Source organism: Zophobas morio, unplaced genomic scaffold (genome assembly GCF_036711695.1).
Source record: "Zophobas morio isolate AGI-343-1 ecotype UQ-CSIRO unplaced genomic scaffold, CSIRO_AGI_Zmor_V1 ptg000011l, whole genome shotgun sequence".
NCBI classification, from domain to species: Eukaryota; Metazoa; Arthropoda; class Insecta; order Coleoptera; family Tenebrionidae; genus Zophobas; species Zophobas morio.
The window spans coordinates 144401-172208 of NW_026972116.1; the positions used below are offsets into that span (position 1 = coordinate 144401).

General features: G+C 34.2%; 1 protein-coding gene across 4 annotated transcripts in view; it reads right to left on the reverse strand.

Moving 5' to 3' along the window:
• Positions 1-27808, reverse strand: part of LOC135126608 (protein artichoke) — a 491663-nt gene that overhangs the window by 27357 nt on the left and 436498 nt on the right. Inside the window, exon 6 of one of the 4 annotated variants that reach the window (XM_064052646.1) lies at positions 14017-14911. The exons of the other annotated variants lie outside the window; for them this stretch is intronic. Coding sequence (XP_063908716.1) covers positions 14870-14911 — 42 coding nt within the window. The 3' untranslated portion in view covers positions 14017-14869. Of the gene's footprint in view, positions 1-14016; positions 14912-27808 lie in introns of those variants that run through there. 4 annotated transcript variants of the gene reach the window in all.

Consider the following 27808-nt stretch of genomic DNA (forward strand, 5'->3'; position numbering starts at 1 on the left):
GACTCTACGCCAATCAGATGCCTTGTTAAATGCGCGATCAACTTAATCTCAGTTAAAATATTGTATAAACTGGCCCTAAATTGTGTTATTCATTATTTTTGTAGTGAGTTACTAAAAAAATTAAATGTTAAAATTATCCAAACAAATTTAACACATTTTTTGGAAAACAAAGAAACTTTAGTTATTCCTTTTATTAAAATAAAACAAATTTTTAAGGTAGTCAGAGAAATAGAAAAAGAAAACACACTGTCTGTCGCATTTATAAACCGGTTTTAGCAAAGCCGAACAGTCGGCCGACTAGTCGGTTTTTACTGGCCGAACAATCGGCTAGTCGGTTAGTCGGCCAGACCTACAGTCGGTACATCTCTAGTAACTACGGTTACTAATTTAGCCGCCTTATTTTTTCTCCATAAACACAATTTAAAAAATTACAAAAATATTTGTGCTAATTATTATGAAAATTATTGAAAGTAGATAAAACGTTGTACAATATTAGTATCGTAATGTTTCTTTACGGTATTTGATCGATTATCCAACTCGCCTTTGGCTCGTTGGACAATTTTTCCATCGCGTATCGTAAAATTCCACATTACGATACACATATCGTAAATATCTATTTCCTAACGGCGTGCGGAAAATTATACTTTTCCGCACTAGTGCGGGAAGTAAAATGTAAGTACATTTCAAAGATTTATTGATTAATGATTACAACTATTTATATTAAATGTAAAAGAACAGTTTATATAGTTATTTTTCTCTTTGCTTTCATTTCGATCTGTCTCTTCAGTGGTTTTCATCTCAAACACCTTGCTAACATTTGCTGCCTCCTGAAGTTCAGATCCAACTTCAGCTTCGTTTTATCGGTGATAGTACAACTGTTACGCCAATACAACTACTTCTGAAACTTTCTTTACTTGCTTTTAATTGCACCATGGCCAAAATTCCTTATAAGCCTTCTCATATCGGTCCTTACATTTTGTCGGTATTAGGTCTTGAATTGAATTCTCTGCTTCAGTAACTATATCCGAAGGAATAGAATCGCTAGAGGAATCTTTGTTTTCCATCTTCAATTGGACACACAGAACACAACACGATTAGGTATTATTGACAAATATTTTGCGAAAAACTTGTTTGTGTTTAAACAATTGCATTCGCAATACCTTGACTACTCAACGATATGATTTTCGAATGTGCTGCGATTTAAAATTTGACGAAAAACTTCATTGCTGAAAGCATGGCCGACTCCATTAATCTCTAAAGAGATATGGCCGTTCCAATAGGCGTTTATAAATTGGCTTTCCAAACAATTGAAAAGTTCTCTAAAGTGGTGCCATCTGACAATGGAAATGTTAAAAAAAATACAACCCCGATTGAGTTGCCATATTAAATTTTGACAATTTGTAATTTAATAAAGTCAAATTCAGATCAGGAATGTTTATAACAGAACTCATTTTATTAAATCAAAAGGAATAAATAAAAATAACAATGGAAAATTCTAATCATATTAATGTAAGTAGATATACCTGAATACCTATGCACTAAATAATAATAAAAAGAAAATTACAACTTTAGAACCTTTCTGCTGACTGGTTTGTGCTGCAACAATTTTGTCTTGACCATTGACTAGTCAATCTGTGGTTTCAAGACATATGTTGTCCAAAACAGGTTTTACAGTTGTTGTTACAACAAATTTACAAACTAAACGTTTATGTTTTTCACATTTAAATAGAGGGTTCTTCTCTAGGTGAGGAAATATTATGTTCAGCAACCGTTCACAAGCTCTTTCAAATTTTAAAAGTGGAAACATGTTCAGTGCAATGTCCGATATTTGTTTCACAACCCCTACAAAACGAGAATTTGGATAAGTTTTAGTCCTCCGCTCAAATTAGGATAAAACATCAATGTCAGTAAATAAAGAAATCTGTAATTAAAAATTAATATGCGTAAGGACCACCAGAGTCCGACAGTTTAGGGTCACTTCATGGCATACTTTCCGCACTTGCCAAAAAATACCGAATGGAACGGCCATATCTCTTTAGAGATTAATGGAGTCGGCCATGCTGAAAGATTTAAGAGACGCTGTTAGGAAAAACATTGTTCCTAACGCGCGCGGGAAGTGCGATTCCGAAACTCGTGCAGGAACCGAAACTCGCTACGCTCGTTTCAGTAACACCTGCACTCGTTTCGGAATCCCTGACTTCCCACACTTGTTAGGAAAATAACTATTTACGGATCTAGAGCCGAAAGTAAAAAATGTCAATAAAAAATAAACCAATATTGCCGAATTAATTATTAAGTGAACAAAATGATGTATGCGGTATTTGCACTTATAAAATTGAGTACAAATTTAAATAAATCGTTTTAAAGTTATATTGCTAGGGCAAATTTGTTTACACGATTTCGGTTGGTATTGCTTCGACGTCAGCCTGACATCGGCTGCTGAGTTTATTCTGGTTAGAAGTTTTTATTTTACACTAATGCGTTTGGAATCAGAGACTTCTTTTTGGAATGTTCAATTGATGTAATTTGTGATTTGACATTGAGTATCAAGGTAAATAGTTGTTTGTAATCTCTCGGTCTGCTGCAATTATTTACTATTAAAAAACATTAAAGTGGATAAAAGTTCTGAAAGAAGGAGAAACTAACCTACCGGACAAACTAAACTGCCTTCCGGACAAATATTGTTCTTTCAGTGACAATAATGACTTGGTTTATGAAATATCAAGAAAACATTTATTACAAAACTAATAAGGTGTTTACATTTGTGAAAACTAAGCACTTATTTATTAACATGAAAATTTATTTTGACATTCTGACAGTTTGAAATGGTAAGATCAGTCTTTGAATCCTCCAGAGCCACATTTGCAATTTGAATAGGATATCCCAGTAAACACAGTTGTGATGTTGACGTGACAGGTACGTACTCACAAAAGAACAATAAGTACATCGCATGATTATGTCTTAACGATATACCTGGAACGTAAGCTATATAACATCACAATGGAGTACTCATGCTATGTAACCAACACGTAATGTTGACTACATTTACTAGATATCTCATTATTATGTCACAGCGATATAGCTTGCATATAAGCATTTAAACATCACACAGTGGTACTCCTGTTATGTAACTAACACCTAATGTTAACTGCATTTACTAGATATCTCATTATTGTGTCGCAGCGATATAGTTGGCAGGTAAGCCTTGTAACATCACAATGGAGTACTACGGTTATGTAACCAATAAGTAATGTTAACTGTAGTTATTAGATATCTGATTAATATACGAGGTAAGCGCCAAATATTCTCGGCCTGATATATTTGCGATTGCTCATCGGGAAATTTGTGCAACTCATAGAAGACTAGAGGGTCCCCGCAGTATGTGTGTAAAATTTCAAGCCCTACTGCCCATTAGTTTTGATACATTTGAGGAGTAATCTTTGAAAAATTATGGACTCATCATGCCTGTTTAAAATTGAAAATCGAACGGCAATAAAATTCTTAGCAAAAGATGGAATTGCTCTAAAGGGTATTAAGGGCAGGATGGTTTTTGTGTTTGCTGAAGCTTGTCCTTCACATTTTACTAAAAAAAATGATTACAGTTATTTCGCATGGGGTAAGAAACCCTTGAAGACGAACCAATCTTCCAAAAAAATCATGGCCACAATTTTTTGGGACTGTAAAGGCATGTTGTTGATTAATTTTAAAGGATGAAATACCACTGTCAACGCTACATATTATGGTTACTTATTGCATAAATTAGGAGAACGTATTTGGGAAAAAAGGCCGAGAAAATTAGCAAGAGGCGTTCGATTGCTTCATGACAATGCGCCCGTTCATACCGCATGTCTTTCTCAAGCTGCTATAGGGGCCTGTGACTTCGAATAACTTGAGCACCCACCCTACAGTACTGACTTAGCTTCGAACGATTATTAACTGCTCTCTAAATTAAAAAACGACTTGCAGGGAAAACGTTTGGGACGGATAAAGAAGTGCAAACGGCAATACTACATCATTTTAGTGATAAAGATTCAAATAATTTTTTTAAACGGATAGAGCTGTTAGTTGAACGTAGTTTTGAATGTATTGAAGTTAACAGAGACTATGTTGAAATATAAATATTTAATTTTTTTCCATCAGGTCTCTTTCTTTGTTAGGCCGAGAATATTTGGCGCTTACCTCGTATATACATGCTTCGGAATGTTTTATTTTTATTAGTTAATTACGTAAAGTGTTTTTCAGTTCATTTTACAAAATGGCATGTTAATTCGAAAATTAACGTTTCTGACAGGGCAACAGCAAAAAACATTTAAAAACATACATATCGAGTATTATATAGCTCTATTTTATATTTATTATTTATGTTTGTGTTGCAAGTAAATAGTATATTTATAAACAAAAGATGCTGAGTCTTAAAAAAAGAAATTTCTTCCCTGTCTTAAATCTTGCACAAGCGAGATGACGCCAATAGTGAGTTGCTCTTAATTTTTTTTTTTTTTTTCATATTATATTTCCTGTAATTACATTTATTTATAATTTTATTATTATACGTCCATAACGACCTGCGCTTTATAAAACAGAACAAGAGACACATAGTTTATGATCAGAATTAAAAAATGTCCCATCTAACAGGTAATACGAATTAAGACTAGTAATGAGACATTATTTTTTAACCTCTGCTTATGCGTCACTGCCAAAAAGGAACAATTATACATATACAGAATTTTGAAATGAGCTCGAAAAATAAAATGATATATTTCAATATTTTATTAATTCTAATGCGAAATATGTTGATCGGCAACAAAAGCAACACAAAGAAAAAAATCGAAATTAAAAAACTAATCTATTTCAAGGTCAGCGATATCGTTCTTAAATAAAAATGAATTAACTAATTTTGTTCACTTTGATCGTAAGGAAAATAAATAATAATTTGAATACGAAACAATAATTGATCATCGAGTTTTGTGTATTGACTTTCGCACTCAGTTATAGGTATATCTGTTTAACATTAAATTTTCAAAAGTTTAGATTTTTCCAATGTAATCTTGGGCTCTAAAATAAACTGGTAATGTATAATGTATAATTATAATTGAGTATTTTCGTGGTTGATCTTTAAATTATTATTTTCTCAAAAAATTCCCTTAATTTCATATCCAATATGTAGCTAACTGAAAACTAATAATAAAGCAGCAGATATGACAAAATAGTGTAGACTTTTTTTAATGTCGGTAATAGAGTGTATGTACAATAACTAGAGAGCGGAAAATATGCAGCAAAATTTTGGGAAATATGATCATATGATATGCATCAAATTTATTCAAATATGCAATAACTTTCTTAATATATGCAGAGATATGCAGTTGCATATGCTCCAAAAATAAAAAAAAAGCGTAATAACCGAACTAAATTTATTTACAAATTGCAAAAACACCTTACCTTTTATTACAAAAAATATATAAATCACATTGCAAAGTGTTTAATTAGATCTCACTGACAAATAAATGACATTTTTTAAGATAATATTCTTATGCTAAAAAATAAATATAGGTAAACAGAACGAATTACAAAATAGTAGTAATCGACTATTTAATTACTATTTTGGTAACAATTTATTTTTAAATATTTTTCGAAATATTCTAACAAAAATTTTTCTGGTGATTCTAAAGTATGTATTTGTAAATAGAAAAACTGCGTACTGCGTCCACAGTTCCTTCTTGAAGAATAAGTTCAGGAAAAGGTTTAATTCATAAATTAATTTGAGTTATCTACATTTTGACACACATCTCTATCGCTTTAAATACTTAAATGCAAACTCACGATGAAAAATAATAGGATAACGTCCCTTCGACCACCATAAAACATACCATTAATACACTTAAGTAACGAACAAAAATATTGAAATGAAGGGTATTTCCAAAAGTAATTACGACCCGAATTTACCTGGAAGGATGGTTTAACACGCAGTGGTTCCTCCAAACTACCATAAAACCCAAACCTTTCCCAGTTATTTGAAGCTCAGGACAATATTTGCAATATGATTAATGAAATTTCGTCTTTCTAGAAAAATGCCGATCGAATGGCAATTTTTTTTTTCAAAGTAGCACAAAAATTGATAAAAATGCAATATATGCAAATATGCAATTTTTTTATAGCTGTATTCATTTTTAATTAGCATGATTCGTTCACATATTAAATATCAAAACTTATATGCAAAAAATAACGGATATGCAAATTTCATAAAATCCGCTCTCTAATAATAACCAATACATCGGGTATGTTTCTGTTTTTGTCTTCGTTCGACACCACTGTATTTACAGTATTTAAGCAGGTATACGTTTCCGCCCTAAAATCCCACGTACGGCATCCTTTGCCCATGTAAATACAGTATCTGGAATGAAGACAGAAACAGAAATAGTTTTACAACACCTTATCAAAATTTAAAAAAACCACTATGGTATTATTTGAAATTTATTGTTAAAGATTATATGGTCAATTAGATGTGGGTCGTCGTATTCTTTAAAAAGTGACCTTCGTCAGTGAGTTCGTAATGCTTAATTAATAATTATATTCAGAGCGAAAAATACAACGGCTTTATTAGAAATACACCAAAGACAAGTTTTTTTCATTGTAATAATTTCTAAGAATTATTTCTGTAAACTTGTTCACTTGAAATGTTATTTTGTAAGTACCTGCTTAGCAAATTATAAATAGGACATCTGTAAGGTGACCAGATTTCAAAAGTCCGAAATCGGAACATTAGTTTCCATTTCCTTCGTAATCTGATATATAACTGCTTTGAAAATTTTTAGTTGTAATATACTAACCGTACTGACATCTGCTGACATTTAAAACAGTGCTAACAACCGTATCGATACAAGTTTTGTTCCCAATTTTTCACAAAATAAAATTAGTGATTTATCCGAGGATTTATCTTTATTCTTATCAGATTTATAGAAATCGGAACATTCACGGAACGAATGTTTTAATCGGTACATTTATTGGACAAAATTTGAAATCGGAATTAGAGTAGGTATTGAAATCGGTACAGTTCCGATCAAATCGGAACGTCTGGTCACCTTAAACATCTGGGGTAATATAGGGAAGACCCAACGACACAAACAAAGCCATAAAAATTCTTTGTCCATTGTCTCTGAAACGGGACAAGGTTTTGAAGAGTTCATTCGTCGAATTTTGATTTTATAAAGACGTTTATAAAGCGATGATGGGTAGCAAAAAAATTAGAGAGTGGTTAATTTTGATTTTATTAAATTTATTTCATCTAATGAAAAAATAACGCACAAATTCTGCATTTACTATCCACCAGATGTTTGGGGGGTGCAGTCGGACCTTTGTTGGTTTGGTTTGTCAATGAGTCGGACGATCCCTTTTTTCCGTATTTATGGTTATTGCACTTCAGACTCACAGTGAAGCTGTCGAATTCCATTTGGCCATTTGGTTCACAACCACCGAACCTTTCTCGTGAATCCGTAACTCACTTCATTTTTAATGCAGTTTTGTGAAAATTGTGTGGGTTGAATTTACACTAGGTAAGTTAATATAATTCTAGTGAAGTAATCATTTTAATTTTTACATGCTTCTGTTGTTTTTGATAACTGTACGTAAATAACAACAACCGTTTTTTCAGCCAAGCTGGAAATACCACCATTAATCACTAAAGATACTCCCGCTGATTTTGAAGAACTTACGGTGATTGTTTTTGAAAGTGAGGCGCTTTGGCACAACATGTTGCAAAGGTATGTTACTGCAATTTTTTATGAACTAGGTGCTAATGAACATAATTTTACTCTAGACTTGAAACAAATACAAAAAATATGTGCGAGACAAAAGAAATTCTAAAGGAAACGAGTGAACAAATCTCCAATATGAAAACGTCATCAAATGTGACAAATCAAAAAGAAAACAGTAATGGAAGATATGCCGCCAAGACCACAGGTAAACAAATTTTGAGGAGTTAGAAGATTATCGCTGCCTACTACAACAAGCAGGCTTCTTTGTAAGTTAAAAAAATACAATTAGTCCAGTCAAATTAGCGATCAACCTCGGAATGAGAGATAATAAGCTGCATTTTCGTATATACCTTCATTTTAGCGTTCTAAAAGTTGTCTCAAAAGTCTCATAAAATCACGTGTCTGCGTCGTAAGTTATTCAAGGTCAAAAGTCAAGAAAAACATTATTTTGCGATTATTTCGGTTTCTATTGCTCTAATGATGTTAACACATATTATCATAATTGTAGAGCACAAATTTGGGACAAATTTTATTTGAAACATTTTTTGATACACTTAATCGTTTTTGAGATAGAGGGCAGTGGGCGCGCAGCGTTCATCCATACATACTGTAATGCAATCAACCGTGAATATCTGTGAATACTACCTTGAATTTTGAAAAATTTGTATTATTTATCAGTTAATACATTGCATTTAATAACATTTTGCATATTTTCAATACATTTATTTAATGATACTTACCTACTTTGTGTAATTAAAAACTCTTTAAATGACATATTTATTGTAGGTATATCTTAGGTTAGATTATTATATACAGGGTGACTGCGAAATAAGTGCAAATATTTTAACCACGGCATCCCCCACCCTAGTAGAGCTGAAATATAGAAAAAACAAATTAAAAATCGAATGGGGCAAAACCCCCATGAACCACCCTCGATACGAAGGCACTGAGCCACCTTGTAAACAGAGTTGGAAAAACGTTCGAATAAAAACGACCTAAACACTTTCAGTTTCAATTAAAAGTAAAACCGACTTTTTGCTGCTTATCATTCGTTCATTCATTTACTCATTCATCATCGTTAAAGGTCAATGTGAAAGTTTTTTGGTAATTTTGATTCTGATGGATGTTTGGTCCTTGTCACAACGATTTTAGATTGTTTATTGGAACAGAAATAAGAGCAACTTAGAATGCTACTACCTTTTTACAAGAAATTTTGAAAATGTTGTCCTTGACTAGCAATACAGGCGTCAGAGCGTTGCGAGAGGTGTGTTGATAGGTAAAAACCACTTTCACTCGTTGAAGCTCTTCGATAATTTCTGGACACTGTTGATTTCCACAAACGAACTGTTTCATCCAACCGATACACATTTATCGAAAACCGTCTCTTGCAATCGTATTTATGGACGAGCATGTGGAGTTTGATCGGACAAAAAGTGAGTTACACAACGTGGACAATCAGCGGGCTCCAAACCCTTTACTTTGTCAACATGGTATGGATGTGGCCGTATTCTTTTAATGTAGGATGCACTACAAGCTGTGAAGATCCAACTTCTTCTTTCTGTCCTATCACGGCCACGATCGTGAGTTTGAAGTTGAAGGTACCATGATCTCGGAGTTTTTCTATCACTCATGCAAATGTTCGCCCACACCAATTACCATATCGACACAATCTGCATGGGAAAACTCCACAATAAACCGATTTCACCGACCGCTCGATGCTAACTGGCCCTTCTCGTGTTTTTCACGTTGGGATTAAAAAAGTGCCTGATAAAGTCACTTTTTTGGTTTTTAATCCGACTCGCTCTATTCCATTCATTGTAGTAATTATGTAGGTCACAAAACAGTCCAGCGGCGCGTACAACAATTTATATTTAATTTCAAATAATTTTTTCTAGACACTGCTACTACGTAGGACCGTGAATTTTACCCAGTGACATAATCATATTGTGAGTTATTCCCCATTTTTTTTTTTGCATGTATTTCGCAATCACCTTGTATCTTAAAGTTATATTAATTTTTCAAAGTAAATTTTAAGGAAGTAAAACGAGTTAATATATTTTAATTTTATCTTTATTCAGCAGCTGTACATTTCGTGCGATTGAAATTGGATTGCAGTGAAAATCTATAAATTTTTAATAATTTAAAGAACAAAAGTATCAATTTTCTTCTTCTTCACCGTCATCTTCTGGACGTTCGGGAATTTCTGTTTCATCGTCGTCATCTTCGGTGCCCTGAATTGTTGTTTTCAGGCCTTCCAGTTAAAATCATGATAGAAAAATAAGTATTTAAAAACTTACACATTTTAAAGATATAAATAAATTGAGATATACAATAAATATTTCATTAAATGAGTTTTTAATTACACAAAGTAGGTAAGTATTATTCTATGAATATATTGAAAATATGTAAAATGTTATTAAATACATTGTATTAATTGATTAATAATACAAATTATTCAAAATTCAAGGTGGTATTCACAGATATTCACGGTTGATTGCATTACAGTACGAATGGACGAGCGCTGCGCGCTCACTGTCCTCTATCTCAAAAACGATTGACCGCATGAAAAAATATTTCAAATAAAATTTGTCCCAAATTTTGTGCTCTACAATTATGATAATAATTGTTAACATCATTGGAGCAATATAAACTGAGATAATTGCAAAAAACTGTTTTTCTTGACCTTTGACCTTGAATAACTTACGACGCAGACACGAGATTTTATGAAACTTTTGAGACAACTTTTAGAACGCCAAAATTAAGGCGTATACAAAAATTCAGCTTATTGTCTCCCATTCCGAGGTTGATCCCTTTTTTATGCTAAAATGACTGAACTAAATATATTTATATGCTTATATATAACATAATTTTGGATATTATATACAGGTAGATGCCTGTAATACTATAACACTTTTTAGGAACCTACTAAACATGACACATTTCGCTTAACACGTTACATACAGAGTGGGTTGCAGAAAAGTCTTATAGTGAAGCACCCTGTATGTTATACATACGCGGTGACTTCCAAATAGATTCGGAAAAAAAATCCTTTAATTGTCACACGGATTCAAAGTAATTAAATTGCTGTTCCAGTTTCAAGAAACAAATACGGAACATCTTTTTAAATGTAAATGATGCGGCAATGATTTATTCAGTTTCCATTGTGACTAAATTTTTTCTTTATTTTTGCTGTGTGTTGCTTAGATGAAAACAAATGGCACTGAATGAGGTGTAGATCTTGATATTTTTTCCCCTGAATTAGGACTAGATAAAAGAAATTACTTAAAATTTTCTCTACTTCGTGATCTTGTGGTTTTATTTTCCGAACTTATTTCAGAGTTACTTGATATATACACATAAAAATATTTTCTTCTTTTCTTATTTCAGGAACTGCTATTGTCCCAGATAAGTGGTAATGGGAAAAAGAACAATGTGGGGCGTATATTAAAAAAAAAAAAAATTCATCGAATTTGCTGTAGCTTGTTTGTTCGGTAGGAAAATTCCAAAATGGCTGGGACAAAAACAATGAATATTATGAAAGGTATTTTTTTTTTACAATAAATATAATTATTACAATTTTTATTTTTGAAGAAATTACAATGAAGACCCATTCCGCAATAGAAAAAGAAGTGGAACAACGCTGCTCAGAGTGGCTAAGGCATTCTAGTCAACGCCTGAAGAAAGAAAAAACAACGACAGTTTATAGTTTCTGTGTCTTTTCTTAAGTGTAAATTATATTGTATTATTTTCGAATTAGGAAATCATATATATATTTATTTATTTATATTATGAATTTATATTAATTTTTGTATTTTATTACTTATTACATATTATATTTTTTCAAACATTGAATAAAATAATAATTTACTGTAAGCTCTAAATTTTACTCTCCATATCCATATCCCTAAATGGTAACTATACTTTCTGAAATGCCTATTCATATCGCATAAATCATGTTAATAAAATATACTGAGAGTCATATGTTTACGATGTTGCGATATATACGTAACGTCTATGTCCATTTAATACGTTATATTGACGTTTAAAATAAAACGTAACAGATACATCAAAATATAGAGAATCTAGCGACATACTAACACAACGTTATGATGATGTACCAGCGAGCACGTCTCTAGTCTGAAACAATGTGGATGTCACCAGAATGTTACAAGCATGGGTCACTGTTGATTACTTTACATAGCACAGGGAAAGCAAATGTACGCAGTTTGGGATGTAACAGGTAACAAGATCGTAGACAGAGTTAAGTGGCATTAACATCGCTACGACGTAACTGTGTTTACTGGGTACAATAGGAACACAATTTGATGAGGATATTTCACTGCCACGACTACAAACTGTAGATTTTCTGTGGAAAGACTTGTCAGTTCTATCCTTCTGCATGTTCCAGAACCCGCAATAACTAAACCAGCCTGAAAAAAGCAGCTAAATTTCGATTATTTTGATTTATATTATATGTACCTTCATAAATAAAAATTTGTCATCAGAGGCTATTTTTAAAAAAGTTTCTGCATGGGCCTCAATATTACAGATTTTTTCGGCTTGTAGCCATCGCTCTGCCTCTTGAGAAATGCTTTGAGTTTGGGATATTTGTCCAAATGTACCTACGTCATGTTTTACAGACAATGTGGTTTTTAGCATTGATGAGGGTTTAAAAGTTCCGGACTTGATTTTAACATAAGCTAGAAATGTGGTCTCAGTATGTCTATTTTTAATTTTGTTATCGTCTCACCATTTTGTGAATTTCTTCATACCGAGTGCGCAGGAAGCAACACCGACAATGCTTTCGAACGTATTTTTCTACATAATCATTCATTTTACCGTGAATTGACTTTATCGGCACCAATTTCAAAGTTTTCATACAATTTTTTCGGAGTTGCTATTGATTGCTATGGTAACGGAGAAGGTAGTGGCAACATATTTTCGTTACAACACAATTTTACTAGTTTTTTTTATTAATGAAAATAGTAATGGTATTTAATATTTTTTCAATAAAAAGCAGCACAAAAAATGTTGTATATATCTCACGCCGAAATGGCTTTGCATCCCTCGCGCTTTTGTGGCGCTCGAGCTTCGCTGTCACGCAACAAATACGCTCGGATGCAAAGTCTCATGTTCGGCGCTTGATATATAAATAACTATTACGGAAAATATGTGAGAATACTTACTCTTTTCTTCTCGAAAGAATGGATAAGGATGTGGTTTCAAGGGATGCTATCGTAGGTTGCCTTCCTCTGCCAAACGTAATAGGAAGCACTCTAAGAGCCAAAAGATTTTTGACTTTCCGTGTCGACTTATTCGAGTATAAATTCGTATAAGTTTACAAAGTCAACTTTTTTTTTTACCATACTTATTGGTTATTTGGTCACCACAAAATTTTGTAAAGGAAAACTCAACTCGAAAATATGTTTCATTGTACTTTTGGAGCGAGGGAAGTTCTATCGAAACAACTTTTGACCAATTTTTGTTTCTATTTTTGTATTGATATTTTCGTCTCTTTAGTCCATCTTTATGTCTATTTTTTGCCTCTTGCGTGTGCATTTACATATTCATTGATTATATAAGTATATATCATATAACAGTAGCATATTTTAATTTTTCTGACCCGAAAGTGGCAGGTGCTGAGCTCCTATTATTACGGGTACCAAAACCAAGTATGTAACTGTATGCACTAATGAAATTGACTACAAAGTGGAATGACATTAGAGTTTCTAGAACTACTTACACTATACAAATTTGGTTGCTATTACTATTCAACCTCGCCCGACACGTTACTAACCTATTGTTACTTATAGCTTAAATTTGTTTGCTTGTCTAATAAAGTTACTTTCTACGATGACGTAATTTTAGCTTTGCTACGTCAGAAAGGCATTGAACTAACTTTGCTCTTAGAAGAACAAAAATGTCCCTGCAATTGAAACTTTTAACTGCTGCAGGAATAGATCCACCATCACCACCGTCTTACAAGCATCGAGTGAGTGAAAATGTTGACACTGGTCAAATTTGGAAGGACGTTTTAACAGCTGTACAGGTAGATATGATTGTGCTTGTCATTATAATAGTAGTCGTTATGCGTTAAATAGATTTAAAAATAGTGATATGAAGTAAAAACGGGATGGTTTTTATTGTCAAAATAATATGAGTTTTAACATCAGCGACAAGAAGGGCTTATTTGTGGTTTCACCGGAATTGATATATTTTTTTTAATTCGAATTAATTTAATTCAAATAAAACATCTTGTACAGTATTTTATTATTATATAGTGTTATTTGCATAAATAAGCGGACATTCAAAAACTTCATTTATGACATACATAGTTGTACATTTTTTTCAATCAAATAAATTTAATATATATGTACATATTATCACAGCAAATGTAATAGAAACGTTTATTTTAAAACTCAACTCAACCTTTTAAAATGTTTTTTCCCTACTGACATGTAAACAAAACCATGGTAGAAGGAGACATGGTATTGGCATACGCATCGGGTGTGACGTCAAGTGGGGTGAAATTAGCGCGAAATTTAAAATACAAACTTTCGTTATCCGACAACTAATTGACGTATTGGACAGAGCAATGACAACTCAAGCTGAAATTCCCTAGACTTCCCTAGCGAAGCTCACAAGAGTCACAAGGTCGTTGATGCCACCTAACGTCACAAATGGATGCGCAGATCATTTTTAAATTGGTACATCGGATGCCTATACCATGTCTCCTTCTACCATGGTCCAGATTATGTAGTGTTTAAGTTAACTAATTTAGCAGTAATCGGGGATCGAGAGATCATAGCGCGTTATTTTAATCCTCACTATCGGCTCTTTATCCGTTTCGTTTTTGTGGTCGACGACGGACACTTTTTCGTACTTTTTTCAACGGCAGAAGCGAGTTGATCGTTGCTGCGGCAGAATGTTCTCGGATCCCGGCAGAAAGAAGCCTAACGTTTCATTTGCGGACAAAGCCCTCACTACACGATGTAATATTAAATTTTCTTTTTCGGCTCGCTAAATCAACCAAGAATTTTAGGGTTTTTTGGAGTTACTGGAGTAGAAGCCGATCCAGACTTTTGTCGAGTTCAAGCGCTAGTTTAACGGCAGGGCCGGCTCTAAGGGACCAGGCGCCCCGATGTAACTTGCTGTTCAACGCCCTTAAAAAAATTTTTGTAAAAAAAAACAAATAAAGTTTTGTAATCACATATTTTTGTAGAGAGATACTTTTTATTAACAAACATGCATAAAATTGTGATGAATCAGTCTTAATATATAAAAGTGTTTGTCTTAGCTGACAGACTGACAGATTCATCAACGCAAAGCCTAAACTACTGAAGCTGTAAACATGAAATTTGGACAGTAGGTTCCTTTTGTGTCATAAGCACCCATTAAGAAAATATTTCTGGAAATTCCGCTCCTACGGGGACAAAATAGGGGATGAAACTTTGTGCATAAATCCCGTGAGTTTTTAAGTCAGACGGGTTCACTGGGGAGGGAGGAGTGAACGCGATGAAAAATGATAATGTCGGAGGTTTTCCACGGTCGGAATCAATACATGATCGTTTTCCGTGTTGGAACCGTGTAATTTCTCAAAAAATTTTCGCCTCTGGTATGGTTGACATACTGAGTTACCGTGCTCTTTTGCCTTATTCTTAACCCTGCTCCTGAAGATACCACTTACGAAAATGTGCGAAACGTTGAGCCCAAAAACTCAATTTACACGGTTCCAACCTGGAAAACGATCATGTATGAAAAATGATGAGTCCTAATTGCGAATTCCACGCAAACGGAACTGCGGGCAACAACTTTTCTATAGTTTAGGAAATATCGTTATACCCTATAAAATTTTATTGACAATAACGAGACGGACAGTAGTACAATAGCAAGAAATATTTACAACTTAATGTTGTCGCGTGGCGGTAATCCACAGACCTTAAATTTCTAAAGCAGCGGTAGTCCGACCCTGTGCGTACAATTACCTGCTAAATGTTCTCCGACAAATTCAGGGGGACTTCTGTGAGCCATAAATATTTCTTACCATTGTACTACTGTCCGCCTCGTTATTGTCAATAAAATTTTATAGGGTACAATGACATTTCTTAAACTATACATAGTAAATATAAGTATAAACATATTTATATTGCATACGTTTTTCAACTTTTAATATTGTAAAACTGATACGATTTCAAAGTTATTTTTAATTTAGACTTACCTCAATGTTAATCGAAATTTAAATTTAAAATTAACAATGACAAAAACTCACGAAATGATATACAGAATCAAATTCGGCTACAAACAGGAACAGTGAAAAATATAACAAAACTGTTGAACAACCACCCCAACCAAAACCAACCGACTAGACTTGAAAAATAAAATTTTTAAGAATGCCGACATGGACTTTTATGATAAAAACAAACGTGACAAATGTTAGGAAAAACATCTGGTTGTGGTCATACCGCTGTCTCGTCAAATTGTTACTCAGATAATGCATAATAAATCTGGTTAATTTTTGTCGATATTGATTTAAAGGTCCCATCACCCAACCCAAAGGCGCACTCTTTTTCAATTATTACAGTTTGAAAGTGCCTGGAATTGACTTGGGATCTGTTTTGGTGTTCATAGTGGAATGTTAAAGTGTAGCTTTTTCTGAAAAGTTTTCGATGAGCGCCTTGGTCTGTTACTGCTATAATATTTTGTTGATAGTGATTCAATGCAAATCTAATATTAATTTATTTTTATAGAGTTAATATAAAAGCATAGGCGGCGCCCGCCGCCCGGCGCCCCTTGTCACGGAAGCCCCGATGCGGTGCATCTTACGCCTACCGTGTTGAGCCGGCCCTGTTTAACGGCACCGTTTTGTGCTTTGCACGACTGCGATTTCCGGAGGTTCTCAAATTTTGAGAGTTCTGAGCCATTTGGAGCCTATATGTTATTTTTTTGCCGGACGCTGCTCGATCGCCCTGCTCCAAATTTTTACTTCGACACCTCCGACCAACCGCCATCATCTCTGGAGAAATAACCAAGGTCAAATCTTTCTGGTAATATTGTGTTCGCGCCATAAACATCCAATAATTTGCGTCGTCTAAATTTCTTCAAGCTCTTCAGGCCACTTATGAGTACTTAATTTTTGAGGGTAAATAAATGTAAACCAAACTTACGTAAGTGCAGCCCCTGTCTGATGTGAGTTGTATTACAGTTAAACGCTAAATTTTGAGATACAAAGTAGAAATTATTATGATTTATTTAAATTCATTAAATCCATTCTCATTTATATTAGGACTAGTTTTGTCTAAATGGAAATCCCGGATTGCTACCCCTTAAAATTGGCAACGCCCAAAATATTATTGATTCTTGGTCATTTATTCAAATTTTTGATATAACGATAATAGTAGAAGAGTTTTCAAAGCTACACCAACAATTTAAACTTTTAAAGCCTGAAATTGAAAAACTTAATTTACATAAAAATGAAAGTTATAGTTTATACCACTTAATAAAACTACTCGAAGGTAAAATAATACTCCAAATTAATCAACTTCATCCCACATTTAATAAACGGACAAAACGGAGCTTGGTCGACGGATTAGGATCCATTATAAAATCCATAACCGGAAATTTAGATCAGGTCGACGCAGAAAGATACGATAAGGCAATTACTACTCTCTCTGACAATCAACGAAAATTCAAAACACTTATTAGAGAACAAATTACACTTTTGCACGATTCTATTCAAAAATTCGAAAACAACACCCACATTTTGGCACAAAACGAACGTCATCTAGAGTCACAAATATTAGAGGTTCGAAATATTCTATCAAAAATTGGGTCTAAAAGAATTGAAGTTTACGAATATTTTTTATTTCAGTTGCTTATTTCTCAAATTATAGTAACGTATCAAATGATGACTGAAATCTTATAAAAAATCGAAGTAGCTTTAACATTCGCTAAATTAAATACTTTTCACAATTCTATCGTGGAACCTCATGAATTACTTAAAGAATTACAATTGATTAATAACCACCTGGATAATGAAAAGCAATTGCCTTTTGAAGCAACTTTACAAAAAATTTTGATATTTAAAAAAATTATAAATATTAACAGTTATATAAAAAATAATCAAATCATATTTGTTGTAAAAATTCCGTTGGTTGAAAAAAATAATTACAATTATTATCACCTTTACCAACTACCCACAATCAAAAATAGCCAATTCCGTGTGATCATACCCCAATCAAAGTACCCACTCCTAAATGAGTAAAAGTACATCTTTTCGTACCAAGAGTGCCAGGAAATAACAGTAGAAGACTACCTGTGCCGTGAATTCAACCCAATCGAAATAGTCAACAACGTTCAATGCGAGATTCGATTGCTACGGTATTCCGAGGACATCGAGGGTTACGGATATGTTCATATAAAAGCAACTCGTACCGAGATACGAAGGTTGGAAAGAAACAAATGGATCGTGATACCACCGAACAAAACCATCGCCACTGTTCAGTGTGGTCATAACACCGACAACGTACAACGCTTGTGAAGTAAACATAGGATTCTTCAAGATAAAGAGTTATCAAAACAGTTCTCCCGAGTTCAAAGTAATTGCTCTACCTCATTTGGACTACACTACCAGGTTCTCTAACCAAATTTCAAATTTTCCATCGATTAAATTGGAATCTATTAACCTGGATGAATTTCAACACATAAAAGCAGCTTTAGAACTACAAACGAAGGAGTTAGAGACAATCCCGGACGGAGTAACAAACTATTTCCAGAACCCAAATGTTTGGACAATCGTTTTGTACGTAGCAATTACACTGGGTTTCTGCCTTTTTTTGGAAGAGTTGTTGTCAAAAGAAGATGTTCTACCCACAAGAGAAATGACCAAGCTGCCGATAGTCCACACGGTAATCCCAGGGAGGAGATCATCATCTAAGCTCCTGGAAGTCGCCTCTACGTTGGGGAGGAGTTAGGTCATTTCTTAACAATATAAATATGTATTTTCTATATTGTAGCACACTCTTAGTCGCACTTGTGTAACGGTCGTAATAAAGCTTTTTTTTTGTTTTTAAAAACCTAATTTGTGGACCCCCGAATTTAAGTAGCGTTATCTCTTTGTATCTCTTTTGTGTTGTTACAATATAGTGTTTATGTCCAAACGTCTTTGTTCACCCTACCTCCAACCAGCATAGGTCGGTCGGCACATTTGTGCCGTAACAGTACCTACCCAAAATGTACATACCTTCATCAAGGATTTAATTTCAAATGGACCAGACGATATTAAGGCACACCGAGATTATCTTTTAGAAAATAACATTCATGCCAGGGGGCTGTTTCCTCCTACCATGTGGGACACGGAGAAAAATTTCGAGAAACAACAACAAACGCTACCGAATTGTTCCACGCGAAATTTAATGGCCCATTTAGTTCTTTTCATCCTATTATTTGTATCTTTTGCGAAGTGTTAAAGGAATTGCAAGAGGAAACTTTTATTTTGATTCACGAGGCTGGTATAAATAAGAACCTTTTAGCAAAGCAAGCAGCGATAACCAGCAATATTAAAAAATTAATCAAAGGTTATTTTGACAGAATCTCCCTCGCTCCTGACGCACAATAAAACATCCAGACTTTAAAAAAATATATGTATATGCACACATTGATTTTTCAAATTTTATTTGTTTTATCAGAAGCCATATTACTTAAAATAAAGATATGTATGTAATGTTAAAGTAAGTGTAAAGAAGCGTGCTACGCATCTGTTTCAAATGAGTTTTTCTTTTATAAAATTTGATGATGACGTCATCAACATGTTATTAATATTATTATTAGTTACCATGTTCCACAGGTCGGAACCCAATTCCGGAACATACGTATAATATTCCTTCAGTGTAAAATTTTAAAAATCTTGTACATCAATAAATCTTATTTCTTTGATACTAGAACTGAATAGGTTGATAGTTCTTTGTGCAGAGTTCCTAATCTCAAGATGTTGTATGCAGATGAAAAACGTAGAAAATCCGTTCTAGGTGTTGACATTTAAAACAATTGTTGCACTCTTGTTGTAAGAAAACGGCTATTAACATGGAAATTAATTTGCATTAATAAGTCCGGGCACTTGATTTTGAAATTCAAAAGTTTGTGAAGGAATATAATACTAGCAACTTTGCATGGATCAGATATACTCAGAATGGAAAATCTCTCAAGTAACTTAGGATTCTCAAAAAAAATTGGTGGATACATGCCATCTTCTCTAAAACTAATATATATGTATTTCAAAAAACGTCTTTGAACTTTTTCAAGCATAGTCACATATTTCATATGATGTGGAAACCAAACAATATTTGCATATTTAAGAATGCTCCTAATACACGTCCTAAATAGGTGTAACAATGTTGAGATATTATTAAAATCTTTGGTATTTCTTAAAATGCAACCATACACTGCATATGCTTTATTGCAAACTTTAAATAAATATATGATTCGAAAAGCTCAATTTACTATCAAACGTCACTCCTAAGTCTTCAACTGTCACCGGCCTATCCAATGTTATACAGGGTGACTGCGAAATATATGCAAATATTTTAACCACGGCATCCCCCACCCTAGTAGAACCGAAATATAGAAAAAATAAATTAAAAATCGAATGGGGCAAAACCCCCATGAACCACCCTCGATACGAAGGCACTGAGCCACCTTGTAAACAGAGTTGGAAAAACGTTCGAATAAAAACGACCTAAACGCTTTCAGTTTCAATTAAAAGTAAAACCGACTTTTTGCTGCTTATCATTCGTTCATTCATTTACTCATTCATCGTTAAAGGTCAGTGTGAAAGTTTTTTGGTAATTTTGATTCTGACGGATGTTTGGTCCTTGTCACAACGATTTTACATTATTTATTGGAACAGAAATAAGAGCAACTTAGAATGCTACTACCTTTTTACAAGAAATGTTGAAAATGTTGTCCTTGACTAGCAATTCAAGCGTCGGAGCGTCGCAAGAGGTTTGTTGATAGGTAAAAAAACACCGGAGTAGCGGCTGCCACTTTCACTTGTTGAAGCTCTTCGATTATTTCTGGACACTGTTGATTTCCACAAACGAATTGTTTCATTCAACCAATACACGTTTCTCGAAAACCGTCTCTTGAAATCGTACTTGTTGACGACTATGTGAATTTCCATCGGACAAAAAGTGAGTTACACAACGTGGACAATCAGTGGACTCCAAACCGTGCACTTTGTCAACATGGTATGGTTGTGACCGTGTACTTTTAATGTAGGATGCACTACAAGCTGCGAAAATCCAATTTCTTCTTTCTGTCCCATCACGACCACGATCGTGAGTTTGAGGTTGAAGGTACCATGATCTCGGAGATGCTGTACCATTGACGTAAATGTTCGCGCACATGGAATCGCGCGATTTGGAAAGCGTTCGATCCACAATTCGCGGGCCAAGCTTGAGTTCCCATCCGCCACCCCATACAGCATTACCATGTCGGCACGCTCTTAATTTGTAAAATTCACCATTGTCAAACACAACCGAACACACCCAGCTACGGCAAGTAACTGATACACGACTGTCCTTATCGTCTTTTAGCACTAGTTTTTTGGTTCATAAACTTCGTCGCTGTGTGCCATTCATGTAGTAATGATGTAGGTCAAGAAACACCACCAGCGGCGTGTGTCACAATTTATATGTAATTTCAAATAATTTTTTCTCGACACTGCTACCACTTAGGACCGTGAATTTTATACAGTGACACACTTGTATCGTGAGCTATTCCCCATTTTTTTTTTGCACATATTTCGCAGTTAGGCTGTATGTAGAGAGCGGATTTTATGAAATTTGCATATCCTTTATTTTTTGCATATAAGTCTTGATATTTAACATGTGAACGAATCATGCTAATTAAAAATGAATACAACTATAAAAAAATTGCATATTTGCATATATTTGCCTTCTACTGCATATTTTACGTAACGGGTGCATATTTTGCATTTTTATCAATTTTTGTGCTAATTTGAAAAAAAAATTATTGTCATTCCATCGGCATTTATCTAGAAAGACGAAATTTCATGAATCATATTGGAAATGTTACAGCTAATATCCCAAATACGTTATTATGCATAATAACTAGACATTTTAGGAATTATGCGTAATAACTAAACTTGTCAGGTATTATGCATAATAACCGGAAACATTAGGAATTATGCGTAATAACTGAATTTTTCAGTTATTATGCATAATAACGGAAACGTTTAGGTAATATTGATAATACTTAACTAACAGAGGAACAGCAAGTCGATTACTACTATTTTGTAATTCGTTCTGTTTACCTATATTTATATTTTAGTATAAAAACATTATCTTTAAAAATGTGATTTATGTGCCAGTGAGATCTAATTAAACACTTTACAATGTGATTTATGTATTTTTTTTAATAAAAGGAACGGGTACCCTGTTTTTGTAATTTGTAAATAAATTTAGTTCGGTTGTTAGGATTTTTTTTTTATTTTTGGAGCATATGCAACTGCATATCTCTGCATATACTAAGAAAGTTACTGCATATTTGCATAAATTTGAGGCATATCATATGATCATATTTCCCAAAATTTTGCTGCATACTTATATATGTCACTCTTCTTGTTACTGAATGTCTTAGCGACACATTTCTTGGTGTTAAGTTGTAAGCCGTTTACCCTTTCCCAAGAAGTGACCTTATTTCTGATATCCTGCAATTTTATGCAATCCTCAACAGATCTAATAACCGAAAATAATTTCAAATCATCGGCATACAACAAACATGGAACCGTCAGATCAGAAGTAATATCATTAATGCAAATTTTAAAAAGTAGCGGGGCCAATATTGATCCATGTGGAACGCCAGAGAGAGCTATGAATTCATCAAAATAATGATCATAAAAACATACGGATAGCTTACGACCAGCTACGAGGATGGTCCCAGAAATACCCGACCTGACGTATAGATGCTGCTCATTTGTTGACAAAAAATACCTAGATCGAAAATACCAACCCTATGAAGCTAAAGTTTGAAATTTCAAGGCCCTACGTTATTTAGTACTTATTTTATAGCGGTTAATAGTGACTGATCTCAGTGAATTTGTAAATATGGAAAATTTGGTCATCGTTATGTGATACAATACTTTCACTTGAAAGGTCTCAGTCCAACCAATATCAAAGCCGAGCTGGATTTCACTTTAGGAGGGTCTGCTCCTTCGTTTACAACTATAAAATATTGGGTGGCAGAGTTTAAACAGGGCCGTAGGAGCTGCCAAAATGAACATCGTAGTGGACGACCAAATGATGTGACCACACAGGGAATGCTAAAGAAAATCTACAAAAGAGTATTAGATGACCATCCACTAAAAGTGCGCGAGATAGCAGACATGTTGGGCATTTCAAAAAGTGGTGTGCATCGCATATTGACCGAAAATTTGGGCATGAAAAAGCTGTAAGTAAGATGACTGCCGCGTTTGTTTACTATAGAACAAAAACAGCGACGTGAGGGTGTTTCAATCGGGTGTTTAGCAATGTTTCGCAGCAATAAAGCTGAGGTTCTGCGTCGATTTATAACATGGGTCCATCACTTCACTACAGAGACGAAGCAAAATAATGGACTGGACGTGGCGAATCAACGCCAAAGAAGGCGAAAACAGTTCCGTCTGCTGGCAAGGTAATGGCGTCAGTTTTTTGGGGCACCCGTGGAATCATTTTTATTGATTTTCCCCAAAAAGGCAAAACCATCAACAGGAAGTATTATGCGAACTTATTGCTGCGTTTGAGCGATGAAAAAGAAAGTATTGCGGCATCAAGACAATGCACCTGTTCACGCATTCTTATTGCAGTGGCCAAAATCAACGAATTAAAATTCCAGTTGCTTCCTCACACATCCTATTCACCAGATTTGGGCCCCTTGGATTATTTTCTCTTCCTAAAGTTGAAAAAATGGTTCGCTAGTCAAAAATTTGCCAACAATAAAGAGGTGAAATCTGCGGCTAATGGCTATTTTGAGGCGTTCGACAATTCTTCCTATAAACAGGGTATTGAAGTCATTGAACAACGCTGGGAAAAGTGTATAGAATTACAAGAGGATTACCTTGAAAAATAAAGAGTCCTTTTCCCAAATTTTTTGTGTCTTCTATGTCAGGTCGGGTATTTCTGGGACTATCCTCGTAAATACGAGCTAAGAAACTGCAGAGAATCCTGAGAGCACCCTAAACGACCAAGTTTCGCAACGAGAACGTCGTGCTGGATTCTGTCGAATGCCTTCGACAAATCTGTGTAAATTGTGTCAACCTGTAGACATAGATCTAGATTTTTCGAAATAAATTGAGTAAACGTACACAAATTCGTAACTGTAGACCTACCCTCAAAAATGCCATTTTGATAATCAGATAAATTGTTCTTCAGATTATATATAATACCATCAGAAAGCAGATATTTGAAAATCTTTGAAAAATTATTCGAAAGGGAAATACGCATATAGTTTTCGATCAACGTAGGATTATCATTTTTTAAATAGGTATACTAAAGGCTGACTTCTATAAATTTGGGAATGTATTACTTTTTAACGCCCAACGAATATCTCGTCAAAAATTCACTAAAATAAGAAGCACATTCTCTAATTATGATAGCTGGAATTTTATCGGGTCCCATGGTGTACTTAGGTTTCAATTTTAAAATAGCTCTCCTTACATTTTCTTCAGAGATCATATTGAAAGACCAACACAACTGAGAATCAAAATCATATTTTAAATTGGAATTACTATTATTTGAACAATACGCTGATTTAAAATGTTCAAAAAAATTAGCAATGGATTTTGTACCAGCAATACACTCTCCTTTGCATGTCATGCTAACAAGAATACCCGTACCCTTCTTTTTCATTTTAATAAATTGCCAGAACTTATTGCAACCTTTTGAGATATTATTTTCAATATTTGTTACATATTGTTTATTCAGTTTAGAAACTTCTGTCTTAATATCTCTCCTTAAAGTCTTAAATTCCTCATAAACTGAAATATTACCGTTAGTTTTATATTTGTCCCAGAGTTTAAAGTTTTTTTTTAATTTTAAAAATAAGTTTATTCGAAAATCAGGCTGGATTATTTCTTTTACGATATTTGCATCTTGGAACCGTTAAGTCAAATATGTCGTACAGTTTATTATAAAATAACGAACATGCCAAACTCACGTCTTTACATTAACTCAAAAAAAAATTGAGAGGTGTCAAGGAACACCCGGATGGAACGAAGTTCCTTTCGATTAATTAGTGAAGGAATTGTAATAAAATTTTATTTCTTTTAAGTTATAATAATATTTTTTTTATTATTAACAAATATAATATAATATAAACTTAATCAGTAGGCTCAATTTTAGAAATAATTGGCTTGTGCTAACTGAAGTAGGAAACATAAGTTTGGGATTCTATTTTATTTAAATGTCTTGAAAAAACTGCATCGATGGTACTACTATATTTTGTTGTTGATTCTGCCGGATTATTGTTGATTCTTAAATCAAATTCTTCCTCTAGAAACTGTAGCAATGGTTTCGATTTTTCATTACTGAAGTTGATGTTAAAATCACCGGCCAAAATGAGTGGAAGTTTATCTAAATTTTTGTTGTATCTGCTAAGCGTTCGAGATACATCTTTAGAATACTCTAGCAGTGCTCGATGAATGAACTCCTGAATATCTATTAATTTTTGTTATTTGGTGAGACATATATGACTGCCATGATTAAGGTAACGCCGTTTTCCATTACACACTCTGCTGCACATAAATCTGCAACACTTGTACGTTTTACGTGCAAGTCCTGAATATTCTTCATAATGATCGACATATTTGGTGTTACAAGATTGGTCGTATCATTTGTGTTGTGATATATCGCAACTCCACCTGAACGAACAAAATCACGTTTAAAGTGGGTTATACAATTAAAATTCGGTATATCACATTCTTCTTGATTGTCCAACCATGTCTCTGATAATAACAAAATGTTCGTTTTTTCTGTAACAGAGTCGATTAAATCAACTGAATGTTTACGAAGGCTTTGGACGTTGAACATATACAATGAAATACCTTTATCTCTAGTAATGAAAGAGACAGACAGAGAAACACGTGCACGCTGCCACGGCTTGCAGCGCGCGCAGAATGTGTCGTTAGAACTTCTGGTCTTAATTTGTTCCGTCCAGCTCCCTTTCGAAACGCGCGATAAGGAACTTCGTTCCAAAAGAATCAACCGTCGACAACCCATCTTTTAAAGAATTAATTGTAACTTTATGAAAATTATAATCATTGATTCTCGGTTTCGCTGTTAAATATTTACGTTTCGTACGAGCAAAATCATTGACTTCTGTTAATGAAAGTAAAAATTATCTTATTATGCGCCTGCGCCAACTACCTGGACACTCGGTTGTCAAACTTACACTCGAAATTTTTTAAATTTAGTTAGCTGTGTAACGAGTCAGGATAGCCTTCGTGCTAAATATTTTTCTTTCAATAAGACTCTGAGTAAGCACGTTTTGTAAAATTCCTTAAAAATAAAGGAATCGAGGCAGAGATCGACGAAGAATTCTGCGAAGCATGCGTGTATGGAAAGCAGCATCGTGCCAGTTTTAAATCACGTACAGTTCGCACGAAAAGTGCAGGTGAACTAATACACGCTGACGTTTGTGGGCCCATGAAGGAAGAATCGGTAGGCGGTTCCAGATATTTCGTTTGTTTCAAGGACGATTTTTCGAAATACCGACGACTATTTTTTCTGAAAGCGAAAAGTGAAGTCGCGAAATGTTTGCGGATTCTTCTAAATGAAATAAATGCAACCGGACTTTCAGTGCGCGAATTCCTAAGTGACGGCGGTAAGGAATTTGACGATGCCGAAGTTCGTGAACTACTTCAGTTAAAAGGCATAACCTTTTGCGTAGTTATGCCGTATACATCAGAACAAAACGGAGCTGCGGACCGAGAAAACCGAACTATAGTCGAAAGTGCTAGACCCATGATACACGCGAACAATCTGCCAATTAAACTATGGGCGGAAGCTGTAAACACCGCCGTCTATATTTTAAACAGAACAGGGTCGACCTCGGTTCAGAACAAGACTCCGATTGAGTTGTGGCACCGAAAGCAATGGGAAAATACTCTGGAATGTTAAAATCTCCAACGATTAAGACGCGTTGATTATGCAGTTCTGTAAGATTACTGATCAGGCTGAAGAACGAATTATACTCTTCTGTAGAAGTTCTAGGATTAATGTAGACAACAAAGATGAAAAAGAAAAGATGATTAAAACAACACTTAATGCCGACTACATCGATCAAACGTAAAGCATCAAAACCGCGTGCAGATAAGTCTAATTGAACTGCCGAAAATTGTTGTTTGAGTGCGATCAATACTCCTCCACCTCTGGAAAGATTGGAATTGGCAAAGTTTCTACGGATCTAAAAACATTGTAAGCAGGAGGACAAAATTCGGAATTTCCAACACCGTCATGAAGCCACGTTTCAGAAAGACATACAAAATCAAAATTGGAAGAAGAAAGAGAATTGAGAAGTGTTGTAAGTTTGGTGTTGATGCCACGGGCATTTTGATAATATATAAGTAACGAAGCCGATAGATTATTGTTAAGGGATGGAATAAAAGTAGTAACAAAGGAATTATTAGAAATATTTGATAAATCTGAGTTCAAGATAGCTGGACTTACACGTAAAGATGAAACTAAAGTGTTGGATCCAGATATTAGTTGCTATTCGGCAATACCGAAAAGATCTTGCTTCAACTTAGTGATAGCCAATTCGTAAGCTCGATAATTATCGTGATCCCAAGAGGCGTGGTCAGTTTTAATATTCGCGTGTTTGCTTTTTGATTTTAAATTGCGACAGTTGACGCAGCACAAAGAAGCAGCTTTACATTCCTTCACGTTGTGGTTTTCTGAACATCTAGGACAAACAATAATACTTCTACAAGAGCTCGATGAATGATTAAAGCCACAGCACTGGAAGCAACGTGGGATTTCCAAACCGCAATAAATAGAACAACTATTCAA